At 43.0% G+C, this 15,580-nt stretch overlaps 1 protein-coding gene across 2 annotated transcripts in view; it reads right to left on the bottom strand.

Annotated features, from left to right (window-relative positions):
• Positions 1 to 15,580, bottom strand: part of VIT (vitrin) — an 88,361-nt gene that overhangs the window by 56,177 nt on the left and 16,604 nt on the right. For both annotated transcript variants that reach the window (XM_070429005.1, XM_070429006.1), the window contains exons 2-3: positions 14,028 to 14,097; positions 7,897 to 7,962 (exon numbers count right to left, since the gene is read on the bottom strand). In XM_070429005.1, coding sequence (XP_070285106.1) covers positions 7,897 to 7,962; positions 14,028 to 14,079 — 118 coding nt within the window. In that variant the 5' untranslated portion in view covers positions 14,080 to 14,097. The remainder of the gene's footprint in view (positions 1 to 7,896; positions 7,963 to 14,027; positions 14,098 to 15,580) is intronic.

Raw genomic sequence — 15,580 nt, 5'->3', positions numbered from 1 at the left:
TTACACATTCTTCGAATCAGTTCTTTCTCCATCAAACAGCCAGTGTGATGCTTTTAACAGTGTAATCAGATTTCATCATTCTCCTGCTTAAAACCCCTCATTGGCTTTCTGTTGCCCTCAGGATAATGCCAAAGCTCCTTAAGGTGATCTATAAGGCCTTAAAGGATTTGGTCCCTAATTCTTCTCTACTTAATCTCTTAACACTGCTACCTGATGATGAAAAGGTGTCAGTCCGCAAAGGCCTGGAAGAAAACCTTCCGAACAGAAGGAAGAGCGAGGGCAAAACCTCTGGTGTGGAAATGGGCTTGGTGGTGAAAGAACATAAATCTTCAGGCTGCACAGTATTCTTTCCAGGAGGAATTTCCTGACAAGCCTACTTGGGACAGAGGCTGAGCTTCTAAGGGCCTGCATGGAGAAGAGTCTACCTGGAAAACGGGCTTGTTAAATGGGCGAGAGAAGGTTGTGTGTAAAATGGTGAAGAAGAGAGCGTGAGGATGTAATGAGGTGCAGGTGGAAGATCTTGTGTTCCACAAGGTGACTCCTTCTTTTGATCCTTAAAAATCTGAAAGGCTCCAAATATGAGAAAATGTTCAATGAAGGGAAGTTTCTTTGAGGAGTTGCTCAAATAGCTGAGTCACAGGGCAGAGCTGGACAGGAAGGCCATGGGAACACAGGATGGGCGGGCTTGGTAGATAAAACTGAGGAGTGCAGTTCAGGTTCCCCATAATTCACAGGGAGAGCTCCAGACTTTTAAAAAGATTATGGAATTGGTATTTACACAGATACAACCTGACATCCGAGGAGCCGTGTGGCCAAGCGAATATTGGATGGCACCACTCCAGATGATGAAACTACTGCTTTGGTCAGTGATGAGGCTGGTTTTGAACCCAGATGTGTCTGATTCTTACACTGTATCACATTCTCTCCTGAGCCAAGCAAGCCTTTGCCAAGACGATGTGCAGCATGGGGGTGGGGGTGGGGTGCGGTTAAAGAAATATTTTCCCTTGGTCATTAAAGGTTTCTCAAGAATAATATATATATATATATATATATATATATATATATATAAGCAACAGTTTGGGGAAAACAGGACACGTGATGGAAGTAGCTGATAAAGACAAACCTGGTGAAGCTCACTTGCTTCAGCAGATAACTCCAAGCCCAGGCTTTAAGCACTTCAAAGTCTGTTCAGATTGGTCCTTCTAACCAGCGTTTGTGCCATGGAAGGATGGCGATGAAGCAGTGATTGGATAACAGAGTTAACTTTTCTGTAGCAACATACCGTTTGGACAGCTGCAGAAGTTTGTGATTAAAAATAACCTACCTTTAGTTCACAAAGACAATCAGACACATTTTTTCACTTGACCCTTTGAGAACCCTGAGAGGCATACTGTCCTCATTTCCAGAGAGGTAAGCTGATTGCTCAGACTCAGGGGCCAATGAAGTGGCAGATCCAGGATCTGAAATCAGATCATCTGACTCTAAGCCCGAAGCTTTGCCATCTCTACCTGGCTGCCTCTTCTATAAGTGAAGAGAAGGAGTTAATCTGCTGCTTCCCTACTCTGATGCCACAGGGCTTTTCTGACTGAAGGTCACTGACAACCACCAGTGGGTGAATGCAGGATATGTCTTGTAAATAGGTTGTGTGGATGAGTGTTTGTGTGCATGTGTTTTTTTTGTGTGTGTGTATTTCCATCTGTGCATTTATCCCAAATACCTGCAAGGCAACTCTTCTAGTGTAATTTTCCTTAAATTGGTTTCCTGTTATTTCTGAGAATTGCTATGGTAGAATTTACATAACTAAACATCTTTAACACTGAGAGAGTTCACCTCCCTTCTCACCCACACATCAGAAGAGGCTAGAGCCCTAACTGGTTTGGCTCAGTGAATAGAGTGTTGGTCTGGGGACTGAAGGGTCCCAGGTTTGATTCTGGTCAAAGGCAAATGCCTGGGTATTGGGCTCAATCCACAGTAAGGGGTGTGCAGGAGGCAGCCAATCAATGATTCTCTCTCATCATTGATGGTTTTTTTTTCTTCCTCTCTGAAATCAATGAAAGAAGAAGAAGAAGAAGAGGGCAAAAAAGCTAATCCTCTTCTGTTTTCATGGTCTGAGAGAGGGCACATGCACCAATCTGTAGGGAGAGCACACTGGTGTTGGCACCAGTTGTCTAAGGAGCAGGCAGACACTGCGGGTTACTTACAAGTTGCTACAGCTAACAATATGGGAACCTACTCAAGAAGCCAAATGCATGTTATACCAAAATCCCGTAACCTCAGAGTTGTATCTCTCTTCATCAGTATCCAATACACGAAATAACCAAATCCCAGAACAATGGCCTTTCCATGCCTGAGGCAGTACCTCTGGGAATCATCTATTCTTTCAAGGTTGATTGGGAAAATCTTTCCCTGCCTTACAAGGTATTAAGGTTAACTTTTTGGAGAGAACTATGTGAATTAAACGTACATTTCACTCCAGGGCAAGACTATTTCAACAGACTTCAAATATAATAAAAGTATTTCAGAATGTAGCCTCACTGCCCGTGGAGAAGAGCTTGCTTTTGTTTATCTTGCTGATTGTTGTGTTCATCATCTAGATTTTCTGCTCGGAAAACTCTCAGTCCCCACCCCCTAACATGTGGCTTATCACATCACCATATTTTCCAAATCAAATCAAGTGTGACTGACTCCAAACTGCCAATTGTCAGGGGCGAAAAAATGGGGAAGAACAAAGCTTCTCAGACTGGCATTGCCAGGTCTGAACCCACCTTCCAGCTGCATCTCCCATGACACCCCGACCCTTAAACAAAATCACTCCACTCACTGTTTCCCCAGGAAACTTCTACGTGCTTCCCATGATATCTGGGCTTAGTCTACCTAGAGAGCCCTGCCATTTTCCTCTGCCTGTAAAATTCTTCTTCTTTTTCATGTCCTTCCTTGGACGCTCTTTCATAAAACTAGTATGAATCCTGTTGTAGTTTATAGTGGTTTATTGTTGTTCATTTGTCTATCTATCCAGCAGATACCTAATGAGCAATAAGCATACCTGCATGGTGCTTTTGGTTTGGTTAGGAAGACAGACTGTAAAAGAGATCTTACAATAATCCGTGGTAAGTATATAGTAGAGGAAGTGTAGCATGCACAGGAGCCATCTAAACTAGTTCTGTATGTGTGTGTTGGCATTTGGAGTTGGGTCCAGGAAGGCTTTCCTTTGCATACATTTATTTTATCTTCTACAAGGTTGGATGCCCACTGAAGTCAGAGATGGACGGAGTTAATAACCACAGCTCTCACCTGTGTAACGCTAGCTCATCTGAACCCATTTTGGACCAAGGCCATTGCATCTGGACTCTTCCAGGGCTTCCTTACAAGTAGAAAAGCCATTGAGGAGATTTTACAACTTAATAGATTTTCCCCTCTCTAGTACAGACACTCTGCGATGCAGGGATGTTCTGGAGTCAGTGGTTGGCATAATTTACGTGGAAATGTTGGATGGGTTTATTACAGTATGTGCTGAGAGGCTTTGACTTGCGTAGAACATTTTCTGACTGTGTAGTCTACACTTAACTGAAGTTCATTCTTAAAATCTGTAAGGTGTCATGACTGCCTTAGGAGCGGAGTGCCAGGAACACACCGACACCCTTCAGTCGGTATTGGTAGCCTTCAGCAATCAAGAGAAATGCAGCCACATTTTGGTCATTTGTTCCAAACTGCTGGAGTGGGTTGTGCTGACTGAATCCACCATGGAGCTGCCCCTGGGGAAGGTCAGATCTGTGGCTCCATAGCATCAGGAAAACGAGAGCCTTGGAAAGTCACCTCTGAAAAAAAACTCAATAAAACTCATTCCATTCAGTGAGGTAAACTTTCCCATGGACTATCCAACAGGTTAATTTATGAAGACATTAATTTATGCTTATTCTTAGTCCCCCTCCCCCCTTTATTATTCTAAGACGGTAGGCGGGCTTTCATGATCTCAGGGACCTCCCTGACGGTTCTAGATTGCATAAGGCATGCAGGGGCTGGGGCAGGGAAGGAGGAAGTCCTGTAGTGTTGGAATTTGACTTTTTTTCGCCCTGACAATTGGCAGTTTGGAATCAGTCACACTTGATTTGATTTAGAAAATTCGGTGATGTGATAAGCCACATGCGATGGAGTAAAACCGTACCCAATACAACTGTGTATGTGAAAACGAAACATTAGCTTGGAATGAATGGTCATATACCACTGGGAGTAGAGCTGTAAGAAGGCATCCCTTTTTTCATCTTTGCTTTTTCCTTTTTAAAACCCCCATGCCAGATTATTTTCAACATATACTACCTTCTGGGTCCAAAGGACCCCCACTGGGGCCATGAGAAGACCAAATAATGGAAAGAAGGAAAAGGTGATGACAAGAAAATAAAGAATAGGGAGGAGAGAAGAGACAGTTACCTAAAACAACAGTGATCCTATGCGTAGGCAGAATAGATACACCAGTAAGGCATATGGTCTCAGGCCAAGCCAAGGGAAGAAACTCATCCTGGTTCCTCGCTCTTCCATTATCCCCGCGTCTCTTCTACTTTATTTCCTATTCAGTTAGCCCTTGGTCATCCAACACCTTCATCTGCCTCCAGGCAACAGACATTTCATTCCTTCTTCCTGGCTCACTGGGAGGAGGGCTTGGGGAAAGTGTCTAGGGTTGAGCCTCACATGGACCCGAGTTTCAAATCTGGCTCTGCCAGCTGGCTGGACCATATCTTGGACAGCAGATCCTCAAGAGCTGAGAGCAGTGCCACATGTGTAGCAAGGGTCAGTAAATTACCCACTGTCCCAAGCCCTCAGATTGCCTCCTTGTTATGTTACCTCCAGTCTCCTGGGTCGTGAGGACTTCTAGTCTGGAACAAATGCTGGTGAAAATCGAGGCTGGCTAGAAGAGGTCGGAGGACACTGAAGAGAACCTGTCCACACCCACTGATCTTGGTGCTCTCTCTAGTCCACCAGTTCTCAAATTTTACTGGGCGTTGGAGAGCTTGTTAAAACAGATTGCTGCCTTCCTTCTTCCCCCTAGAGCAGTGGTTCTCAACCTTCTTAATGCCACGACCCTTTAATACAGTTCCTCATGTTGTGGTGACCCCCAATTTCATTGTTACAAATTGAACATAATTAAAGCATAGTGATTAATCACAAAAACAACATGTAATTATATATGTGTTTTCCGATGGTCTTAGGCGACCCCTGTGAAAGGGTCTTTTGACCCCCCAAGGGGTCGCGACCCACAGGTTGAGAACCGCTGTGTTAGAATTTTTGGATTCAGGGGTCTGGGGTAGGTGGGGCAGAAGGTCCCAGGTGATGCTGATGCTGCTGGTCCAGGAACACCCTCTGAGAACCACTGACCTCGTCCATTTCACACTGAAGCCAAAGTGATTTGTTTAAATCCCTGCTTTTATGATGTTGCTTTTCTGCTCAAAACCCATTAGTAGCTCCTTGTAAGATATATTTTGAAGTGTCAACTGTAAGAGTAAAATGATCCATAAACATTCCCTCCAGAAGGAGTCAGAGGTGTCTAGGTTTACCAGAGACAATTGCGAGGTGTGCGTATCTCTCAAGGAGATAAGAGAAACTGTAATTGCTCTGTTTTCCACTTTACTGTATAAATTTGTGTGACCTTCTTGGTAGACACTTTCATTCCTCCTGCATGTAAATCTGAAATGCTTACTCACTAATAAATTGTATTCTCTTTCTTTTCTCTTTATGTGTTGGTACAAAGGGTTTGTTGTTGTTGCCAAGATTGTTTTATTTCTCTAACACAACCCTGTCCACTTTACTCTTCGCTGAACCACTGTGCCAACCTAGGCTGATGCAATTAGATTATCCACCCCCTCAACCCCTCCCCCCACCCCCAGAATCTGGGATTAACAGAGAGACATGGTCTGGAGAGAGGCGGGGGGGGGGGGGGGGGGGGGCGGCGGGGCGGGAGGCACGCAAACAGTGAGGCAGATACACAGAGAGAAGCAGAGGTGCCGATTCCTGAGGGCTTTACATCTGGGGGACAGTCCCAGTGAGTTCCAGCTGTTGTTCCCTTCCTTGGATTCTGCAAGCTACCCCACGTCCTGCCCAAATCCCCTTTATTGCTTAAGCAAATTGGCCTTGGATTTCTGCTAATTCCATCCGAAATAACCTTCCCTGAGATACTCGATGTTGCCTTCATGATGAAGTCCAGATTCCTGGACACAGTAACAAAGATCTGCAGGATCTGGTGCCTGCTAACCCTCCATCTCTTAGCTGAACACACTTACCTCCTACTTTATATTTCAGTCATACTTAGCTACTTTTTTCTTTTTTAAAGCTCTTTCTACTCTTCAGGATTGGAGCATGCTGTTTTCTCCACTCTTGTAACACTCTTTTCTCCTTATTGTCTGGCCAGTTTCTATTTGGCCTTCCCAGATACACAGCTGCTTCTCCAGAGTCTCAGAGCGCCTTTAACAGTCCGAGCACTTACATAAGACAACATAATTGCCTGTTGACTTGTCTTTCTTCCTCCCTCGATTTTGAGCTCTCTTAGAGCAAAGACTGAGTCTCCATTGCCGTCCTCTAAACACAATACCTGGAACTTGGCTGGCACCTGGTAAATACTTGTCCAATGAGTGAGCCATGTGCCTGTGCTCCTGTGTCATCACTCACTTACCCAGTGGCAGATTGACAACACTGAGTAGAAAAAAATGAAAATTACTTTGGCCCCAAGCTACAGACTATAATTAGGAACTATTCCGAAGGTGAAGAATCAGATATCACCATGGTTTGGGAATATCCCATTACCTTCATTGTATCTCCCCCCCCCCCCCCCACACTTTATTTAATGATTGTGTCAGAGTTTCTAATTAGAGAAAAGGGCCTCATGCACTTATTGATTCAAATGTTCTGCATTTGAATCACTGAGGAGATTTTGAGACTAAGGGTAGAATTCAGCATATCAGAAATTCAATCCATCTGAGATCTCTCGAAGAGGTTTGCCCTTGGGTCACTTAGCACAGACTTTCTTAGTCACTGAAAACTGTTGTCATGGTAATCATGGAACCTTTCATGATTCTGTATATGAGTTAATGAAGATACTGGAAACAGCCCAAAGGAATTTATACTTGGGTGTGCATTTGTCTCCATATTAACCCAATCATTGTTTTGAACACACATCTGCCCTTGGGCCGATTCTCTTGGCTCTGGGTCCTGACAGGAATAAATAAACAACAGATTCCTTTTTAGTGTTTCAGGCAAGGAGGCTGTGGATGGCTGCCCACCTGGTCTCATTTCAACAGGAAATCCCACATGGAGGTTATAAAGGAGCCGAAGAAAAAAGGGATGGTGTGTGAAGCAAATCTCTTTAATTTCAAATTATTAATGTTGCTGATTTCAAGGCACCAACATGTAATGCCTGCGAAGACATTTCAGTTGTGGAGAGCCCAGAGCATTGATTATATCCCAAGCCTTTCTTGTATGGTCCTTTCTACATAAACCTTAACCCGAGCCTCCATCAAGCCCACAGATCTCGCTCCAGGTTCCTCACAACGTTTGGGTGTGAGACTTCCCATCTGTGTCCTGTCCTGCTACTTATTTCCCAACATCCATCTCCTGGTAGTGTGGGTGCTTGACATCAAGACATTTTCCATCCTCCCTTACTGATGGCCGAGGGTCTTTAAGTAGAAGTGGCATTTTGACTTTTTGGACTCCTCTTTAATGGGAGTGAGTATGTTCCCTTCTTCCTCCCTTCTCACTGGCTGAAATGTGAATGATGGATGGAGCTGGGGTAGACAGTGAAATACAGAAAAAGAAAAAAAAAACACCTTCCAAATGATCTTAAAAAAAAAACGTAACAACCCTCCTCATGGAGACACAAGCCTTATGTCAATGAAGAATTACAGTTTTACTTACTGAATTTAGGCCTTTTAATCTTCTTGGCCATTTCTTTATTTGAATGTATTCCAGTCACCAGCAAAACTACATGAAGAAAACACAAAATAACTAATCAATATTATTTCACCTAAACACTTTCTCTCTTTTGATCCTGATATTTGCTTGGGTCGCATATTAAAATATTCTCGTTAGTTAAACTAATTTCTCCTTATATTAAGGCGAGGATATAAGACATATCTATTCTACACTTGGCCTCTGTGGAGAAAAGTCTTTCAGAAATACTTTTCAGATGCCTAGCCTTTGTTCTGTTGTCTTTAAATTTCAACACACCAATCCTACCATCTTCATTTTGCAAAGGAGGGAACATGGTTTGCTTGGTCCCAGGAATGGGAGTTCCCAAATGGCCAGAGAATGGCATGCTGGTGTGTGTGTGTGTGTGTGTGTGTGTGTGTGTGTGTGCGCGCGCAAGTGCCACAGAGGGAGGGGTGAATGGAGGGGGTATGTAAAAAGCCCCAGAGGAGGGCTGTCTGGGGAAGGAAGACAAGGAAAAGGGGTAGAGAGAGGCTACAAGATCTGAGGTGTGACCTGAGTGTCCCCAGGTGGTCCCTCCAGCAGCACCGGGGTTCTGCACCCCCCACGAAGGCCACCTGCAGATGGTTGAGCCTCCTCAGAAATAGGAGCGGATGCTGCTCTCCTTCGGGAAATGTAACAGTGGGGACAAAGGGGGACCTCTTTATCTTTTTAAATTTAAAGTCACATTACCAGTATGAGCCTCGTGTTTTTTTAAAATAACATTGACCGATTTTCTTCTTATTACCAAAAGAATACATAGGTTCCTTGCAGGAAAATGTAAAAAACACAAAAAGCAGTACAGAAAACATGGATGAACAAAAAAGTATATTTTCAGTCTTTTTCTATATGTTATATGTATTCATATAGGTACTTCTAAACAAATATTTGATCATTGTCATACTGTTCCCAGTGGTTTAGAACTTATGTCTATTAAGGATATACGCAGACTTTTTTGTCATTAAATGTTACTGTTAAAATAATTTTAACTGCCTGTAAATATATGTACTGGTGCTCTCCCTCCAGGGAGCACGCCCACGCCGTTCCCTCCCCCCTCTCTTTCCCCCACAGGAACTTATCCCCTAACCTCTAAGGGTCCCCAAGAGACTTGTAATCAGGGGAGCAGTGGGCAGTGGCAGCTCGTCCTAGGCGAACCCCCTGAACCTGTCTCCAAGGCCCCCTTTTCTCTGACTTCCCAGTGAGCCAACGCAGCCCTGCCTAAGAATATTTTTGCTGCAGTCAATAAATTCTTGCTTGCTTCTCTACAAAAAAAAATATGTGTGTGTATGTATATATATATATGTGTGTATATATATATATACTCTATGCATATATCATAATTTAGCCAATTTCCAATTTAACATGAGTAGCTCCATCTTTGCACTGATCCATTATCATTTCCTTAAGATAAACCTCCAAATAGGATTTCTTACCTGAAAGCTATGCCTTCTTAAGATATTGATTTATATTGTGACTTTTTTTTTTTATTGGCAAAATTCTCACTTCTCTGTACCTATACTAATTCTACCAGTAACGTTTTTCTTATCAAAGGGTCAGTCAGTTCTCTGTTCTTCTTTCCTCTCCAGGCATTCTTTCACTCCAAGGTAGTGCTGCTTTAACTTACCTCCCTTTTAGCCACTTTTCTGAGAAACCCGCTTTCTGGACAGGGTTGGGACTCTGAGGTGAACACTGAGGCAATAGACTAATCAAAACAGGCATTTTCCTTTCTAGTTTTTATGTTTGTTTTTTCACAGAACACAGAGGCTTGATTTAGGCATAAATGGACTCAGAAATTCTTGAATTGGAAACTGTCTTTAAGGTAAAAGGAGTCAATGTCCCCAAATTTGTTCTGGGGACTTTATTTATCTTATGATTCTCTAGCTACTCTGCCAATGATGCAGCCACTGAATTATCCCCAGTTTTGACAACTAGCATTAGCTAAGGTCGGGACAGATGACATACCATGTCCTGTATGAACAGAAACATGAAAGAGAATTCAGTGAGAGCCCAAAGTCTAGCCAAGCAGAATGAAGGCAGACACTCTTAGGTGTTATTTACTTCTGGGGTTTGGGTGTGTGTGAGCGTCCTGGAGGTCTCATTTTTTATAGTAGCCTCTGTGTCATTTAACACTGCAAAGACCACATTTTCATTTTATAGACAAAAATAAATAACTAGAATCCTTGAAATTAAAAACACACAAGTACTAAATAAATATATAGAAAGTAAATGGCACAAGGTAAGTTGATGGAATAAGTGACACAGTAATAAATGTGGGTATCCATTTTTGTGGAAAACCAAATCCTGTCTGGCTTGTGTGTCTGTGGCAAGTGGTGTATATAAGCCCTGGTATCATTAGGACTATAAATATTTCAGTAAGGCCACCTCACCCACATTTGCTCACCCAAGACCCTCCAGGCTGAAAACATGCAGAGCGGGGGGGGGTTCAGTTTACAGCCCTTTATTAATGCTTAATAAAGTCATTACTCTCAGTGGTTCACAGAGGCCATCCCCTCGGAGACTTGTTAATTAAAGCTTCCAGAGATCACTTCTCCAGAGGAGGGCTGGGCAGTAAGGCTGCAAATGTGCTTGTGCCCTGGGGCAAGTCTTCGTTCCTCATCAGTAAGACTTCTCCTGCTCTACCGAAAATGCTGCAATGGGTGTTGAAGTTGGCTGAGAGAAAAATCCGTTGTGTTCCTTTTCTTAGGAAGCCAGTCAGAGGTGGAGATGGCTAATGCTCACTTCAGAGTACAAAGCGAAATACAGGTGTGAAAGCCAGTCCCTCCTGGGGGAGTAGGTAGTCGTCTGGCTACTGAGGCCATGAGTGTCTAGAAGCCTTGAGGAAATTATGTCTAGATGCCAAAGTTCTAAGGCAATCATGGCCTTAAAAACATTCATATTCTTTGTCCTAGAATATATACCTCTAGGGATATAGCCCAAGTTATAATCAGAGATGTAGACAACGATTTATGTAAACAGTGTTCATTACAGCATTATTTCTAGTGGCAATCTGGAAATAATGAGAGATTGGAAATGCTCCAACAACAGGAAAATCATAAGATTTATTACAAATGATATGTAAAAGATTAAATGACATGGGGCATGCTCAGCTCTCACCTTAAGAGTAATTCTGACAAAATGAGAATATATGCAGAGAGAAGTAACTGGAGCAAATATAACAAATGCTAATAAGGATGTAATTATAATTTCTATCTTACCTGTATTTTTCCCATTTTGTAGTATATTTCTCATATATATTCTATGTCTTATATTGATTATGCTTCTCTTACATTTAGAAAAAGCCAGCATAATTGTTTTTTAATTTGGTCATATTGAAATCATATATATTCACAGTAATGAAAACTGCTTTCTAAAACCATTGACAGAGTTCATGGGAACTTGTGTTCCAGTTTTCCTGTCAGTAATGAGTTATAATCAGAATCCATTTACTTTCAAGGAAAGACATGAAGTGCCAGAACATCTGATCAGTGGTCCCATCAGGAAGCACCTTCTGAATGCTCAGCATAGGTCTGGGACTTTTCAAGAAGTGCCTCATTCTAGCCCATAAACTGCTAGAGCCATAAAGATACTAACTCAGGGAGTGTTGCCAAGGACCCTCTCCTTGATCAAATGGTAGTCAGACTCCTCTAAGCCCTCTTCTCAACCATGCTTTGACCTTGGGCTTGAGTGTCTATCTTTGTTGGACCTGCATTGCCCAGTTTTAACAGGAATCCTGTTTAGAGAGAACCCCTTCTCCTCCCAGGAAATCTGACCACCCTGGTCTGCCTTTAGCAGGAATCCTGTCAAGTTGCTTCAGCAAGAACCCCCCTACTCGTGATGTCTCCTCTTAGTGATTTCCATCCACTGACCCCTGCAACCTCCTCCTTGGTTGTAAACCCCCACTTTCATTGTTGTGTTCAGAACTGAGCCCAGTTCTATACTGTCATTTTCCCCTGATTAAAGTCTGTTTTTACCACTTTAACCACTGTCCAGCTCTGGTTCTCTTTACCACTGTCCACAATGCCTTCCTAAAAACTGACTTAAAAAGCAGATCATTTTAAAGACATTCAAATTTCCCCCAGGCTTTAATTTGGGATTACATACTCAATGAAGCATCTAGCATCACATAAATCAGAGCTTCGTAGCAAAGACAGGATACCATGCTCCACAATCATATAAATCACAAAATTATGTTTCAAATCATAAAATATTAATGCTGGGAGGAGCTTTGGAGGTCACCCCTTTATTTTATAGAAAAGAAACCATTGTCAGGGTGTATGCTTTGGTTAAAGCTACAGTCTTTGGGGACAGAAGTTGGAACCATAATGCAGGTTTGCTGGCCACAGCCTTTGCCTCTTCTCTACTTGCTCCTTATAAGTGCAAAGACAAAAAAAAACAACAACACAAAAAGGTTGTTTTTAGTAATAAAGTTGCTTTGATATAAGGATGAAGTAAGTTGTGTCAGGGTATCATCGTCTCATCTGTTGTGGCTGATAATCAGTGGCTCAGCTGCTGAGGGTCCCTGCTGGGGGCTTACCCATTAGAACATGGGGAGAAACAACTATGCCAAGGGGACATTTGCACTATAAATACTGGGAATTTGTGAGGACTCGTCAAGAGTGTCTGTCTGGGCAGGAATCACTTTACTGACCAAGAGCCCTTGGGAGACCTTTGGGGCATTAGCTTCTGTCTTGGCAAAGGGACTCCTCTCGGACAGTGGTGAATGCCACACACTGACCTAGCGAAGACCGTCTGCCCGCCAGCACCAGCGCTGCCATTCCCTAGAAACGTGGCAGCAACACGTGACTTTCGTTTTTGGCACTGGCAGCTGTAGGTCAGTGGGCAGTTGGGTAAGCCGGCTCTCCTGGGTGCCTAGCATATGAAAAGATACACCTCATCTGAATTTGGACTTTATTTCTTTCACCTCGCTTTGCCTAGAAAAATAGTGCAGTTGATCCGTCACTGCTTTGGAGTATGTTGTTTCTTTATTGGCTCATTGAGAGACATTATCCTGTGTGCTGCTGGCTTCTGAAATGCCTGCAGCAGACCTGTGTTGAATACATTGCTGGCAAAGACATGATCAACGTCTCTGATCATAATTTGTCACCCAAAACAAAACGGGCAGGATTGAACTCTGCTACCTTAAAAATCTGGCATCCCTTAGGAGAATAATTTATTTAGCAGTGTTTCTTGAGGGCCTAGCTGATGTACTCAGCACTGGAAACGCAACATGAGCAAGACACAGCTTTTTGGAGAGTAAGGGCAATGGCCAGGTGAATGCCACACAGATATGATGAGGTTCATTATGGGGCATGGAACAGACTTCACCATCTGAGAAAACCAACCCTACCGACACTTTGAGTTTGTACTTCTGGCCTTTTAGAGTCATGAGAGAATAAAACTCTGTAGTTCTAAGCCACCCAGTTTGTGGTATTTTGTTGTGGCAGCCCCAGTACACTAGTACAGATTGTCAGAAAGCCTTTCCTGGCAATAGTTTTACAGTGACCCGTCTGACAAGTCCACAGCACAGTGGGGTGGAGATTAGCAGAAGATTACCCTTTGGCTTACTGCTACACCCATCTGCACTCGTCCCCCTTCTGGTTGACCTGCTGATTTCCGAGGGCCTACCTGAAGTTGCATTCTCTGGTGATAATGGAGGAGTGTAAAGGGTTTCATTTCTAAAGGTATGAGTTGCCAATGGTACAAGTAAGGCCATTGTCAGTGATACAACTTCTTGAGAGATTAATATGGTAAAAGCGCCTCTATGTTCAGAATCTGTAAATATGCGCTATCTGAAATATTTGTTAGTTGCTGAAGAATACATACACAGATATGTGTGTATATGTGTGTATGCAATACATAGAGACACTCTAATGTAATGGATGTACTTGCTGTACATCAAAATATATTTACACACACACCCTGAATTTGATCTACACTTAGCATTCTCACTTCGACTTCTCTCCAAAAGGTTTATCATAAAGAGATACTCTATGCTGTTTATATGCTTTTCTTGGCAGGATTTCTTTGGACCTTAGGAGAATGTTAACAGTGTATCCAGATACACATATAAAAGTACTTACCAAGGAACATTTCAATAACAGATGCCTTCATGGTGAGGACAACAATCCCCATAAATCTCCAAGTGGCACCCTGGAGGGGAGGAAACAATAACACCATCACATTTCAGCCAAGAGTTCTGAGATGGATGCACTGGAGTGTGGGGCAAGGCTGTTCGTGTTGCATTGCCCTCTGGAGTCTGAGGATTTAAGCCGCAAGTTCCTCTAAGAGCTCATGCAGATGGCAGTGGCCAGTGTGCTGGTACCCAGAGAGTCCATTCTCACATAGAAAACCCATTCTAGCCACCAGCCTTCTGCCCTTGAGAGATCTGATCTCTGCTTAGAAATAAAGCGGAAATAACTTGACAATTTCAAGAATATGTCCAACCGGTCTTCAAATTAGGACAGAAGCCACACTTTATGGTACCGAGGGAGCAATTTTAGATTACAAATAATTTGTTCATCATTCATTCGATAAATATTAAATTCCTATTATGTGGCTAGGTATTGCTAGGTGACAAAAAATGGAATTAAAAAACAACTCTTGCTGAAACCGGTTTGGCTCAGTGGATAGAGCGTCGGCCTGTGGACTGAAAGGTCCCAGGTTTGATTCCGGTCAAGGGCATGTACCTGGGTTGCGGGCACATCCCCAGTGGGAGGTGTGCAGGAGGCAGCTGATCGATGTTTCTCTTTCATCGATGTTTCTGACTATCTCTCTCCCTTCCTCTCTGTAAAAAATCAATAAAATATATTTAAAAAAAACACCCAAACAAACAAAAAACAACTCTTGCTCTTAAGAGACATAGTTTAATAGAAGTGGGAAAACATCCGTAGTCACATATCACTACAACGTTAGAGAGTGTGCAGGTCCCATAAGGACGATAGGACAGTTTATAGAGCAGTGGCTCTCAAACTTCGCTGCATACTAGTGCCATCCGGGAGTTTTAAAACGCTCAGATGCCCAGGCTGCACCTCAGACCAACTGAATCAGAATCTCTTGGGTATGGAGTCTCGGCATTAAGGTTTTAACAACCTCCCCAGGTTATTCCAATGTGCAGCCAAGTTTGAGAACCAGTGGTGTAGAGCAAGGCTTCCAAAATCTTTTTTAAAAAAATCTTTATTGTTGAGAGTATTACAGATGTCCCCTCTTTCCCCCATCCATTGCCCCTCTCCACCCAGTGCCCGCCCCACCTCAGGCCTTCACCGCAGGATTGTGTGTGTCCACGGGCAATGCCTAGATGCAAATAAGCTCTTTGGTTAATCTCTTCCGCCCCCCTCCCCCTTCCCATCTGAGATTCGTCAGTCTATTCCATGTCCCTTGGAATGGGAATGTTTTGAGTCTTCCTTCTTACAACTACAGTTTCTCTCTTTGCTCAGTCCATTTACTTATACACTTAAAATGTAAATACGCCTTTTGAAATGTGTAAAAAAAATTCAAACTCTCTCTCAATTATTCTAAAGGTCGCGGCTGAGGATAGCCACCAGCCCTGTTAGGCAGTTTCTGAAGGTGGTCTGATGTCACGGAGCGTGGGGTACACAGTGGTAATCTTTTTAAAATATATATTTTATTGATTTTT

The sequence above is a fragment of the Myotis yumanensis genome, unplaced genomic scaffold (genome assembly GCF_028538775.1).
Source record: "Myotis yumanensis isolate MYYU_CA2020_CCGP unplaced genomic scaffold, mMyoYum1.0.hap1 SCAF_11, whole genome shotgun sequence".
Taxonomy (NCBI): Eukaryota; Metazoa; Chordata; class Mammalia; order Chiroptera; family Vespertilionidae; genus Myotis; species Myotis yumanensis.
The sequence above is the reverse complement of the archived record's forward strand: the minus strand, read 5'-3'. Positions and strand labels throughout refer to the sequence as shown.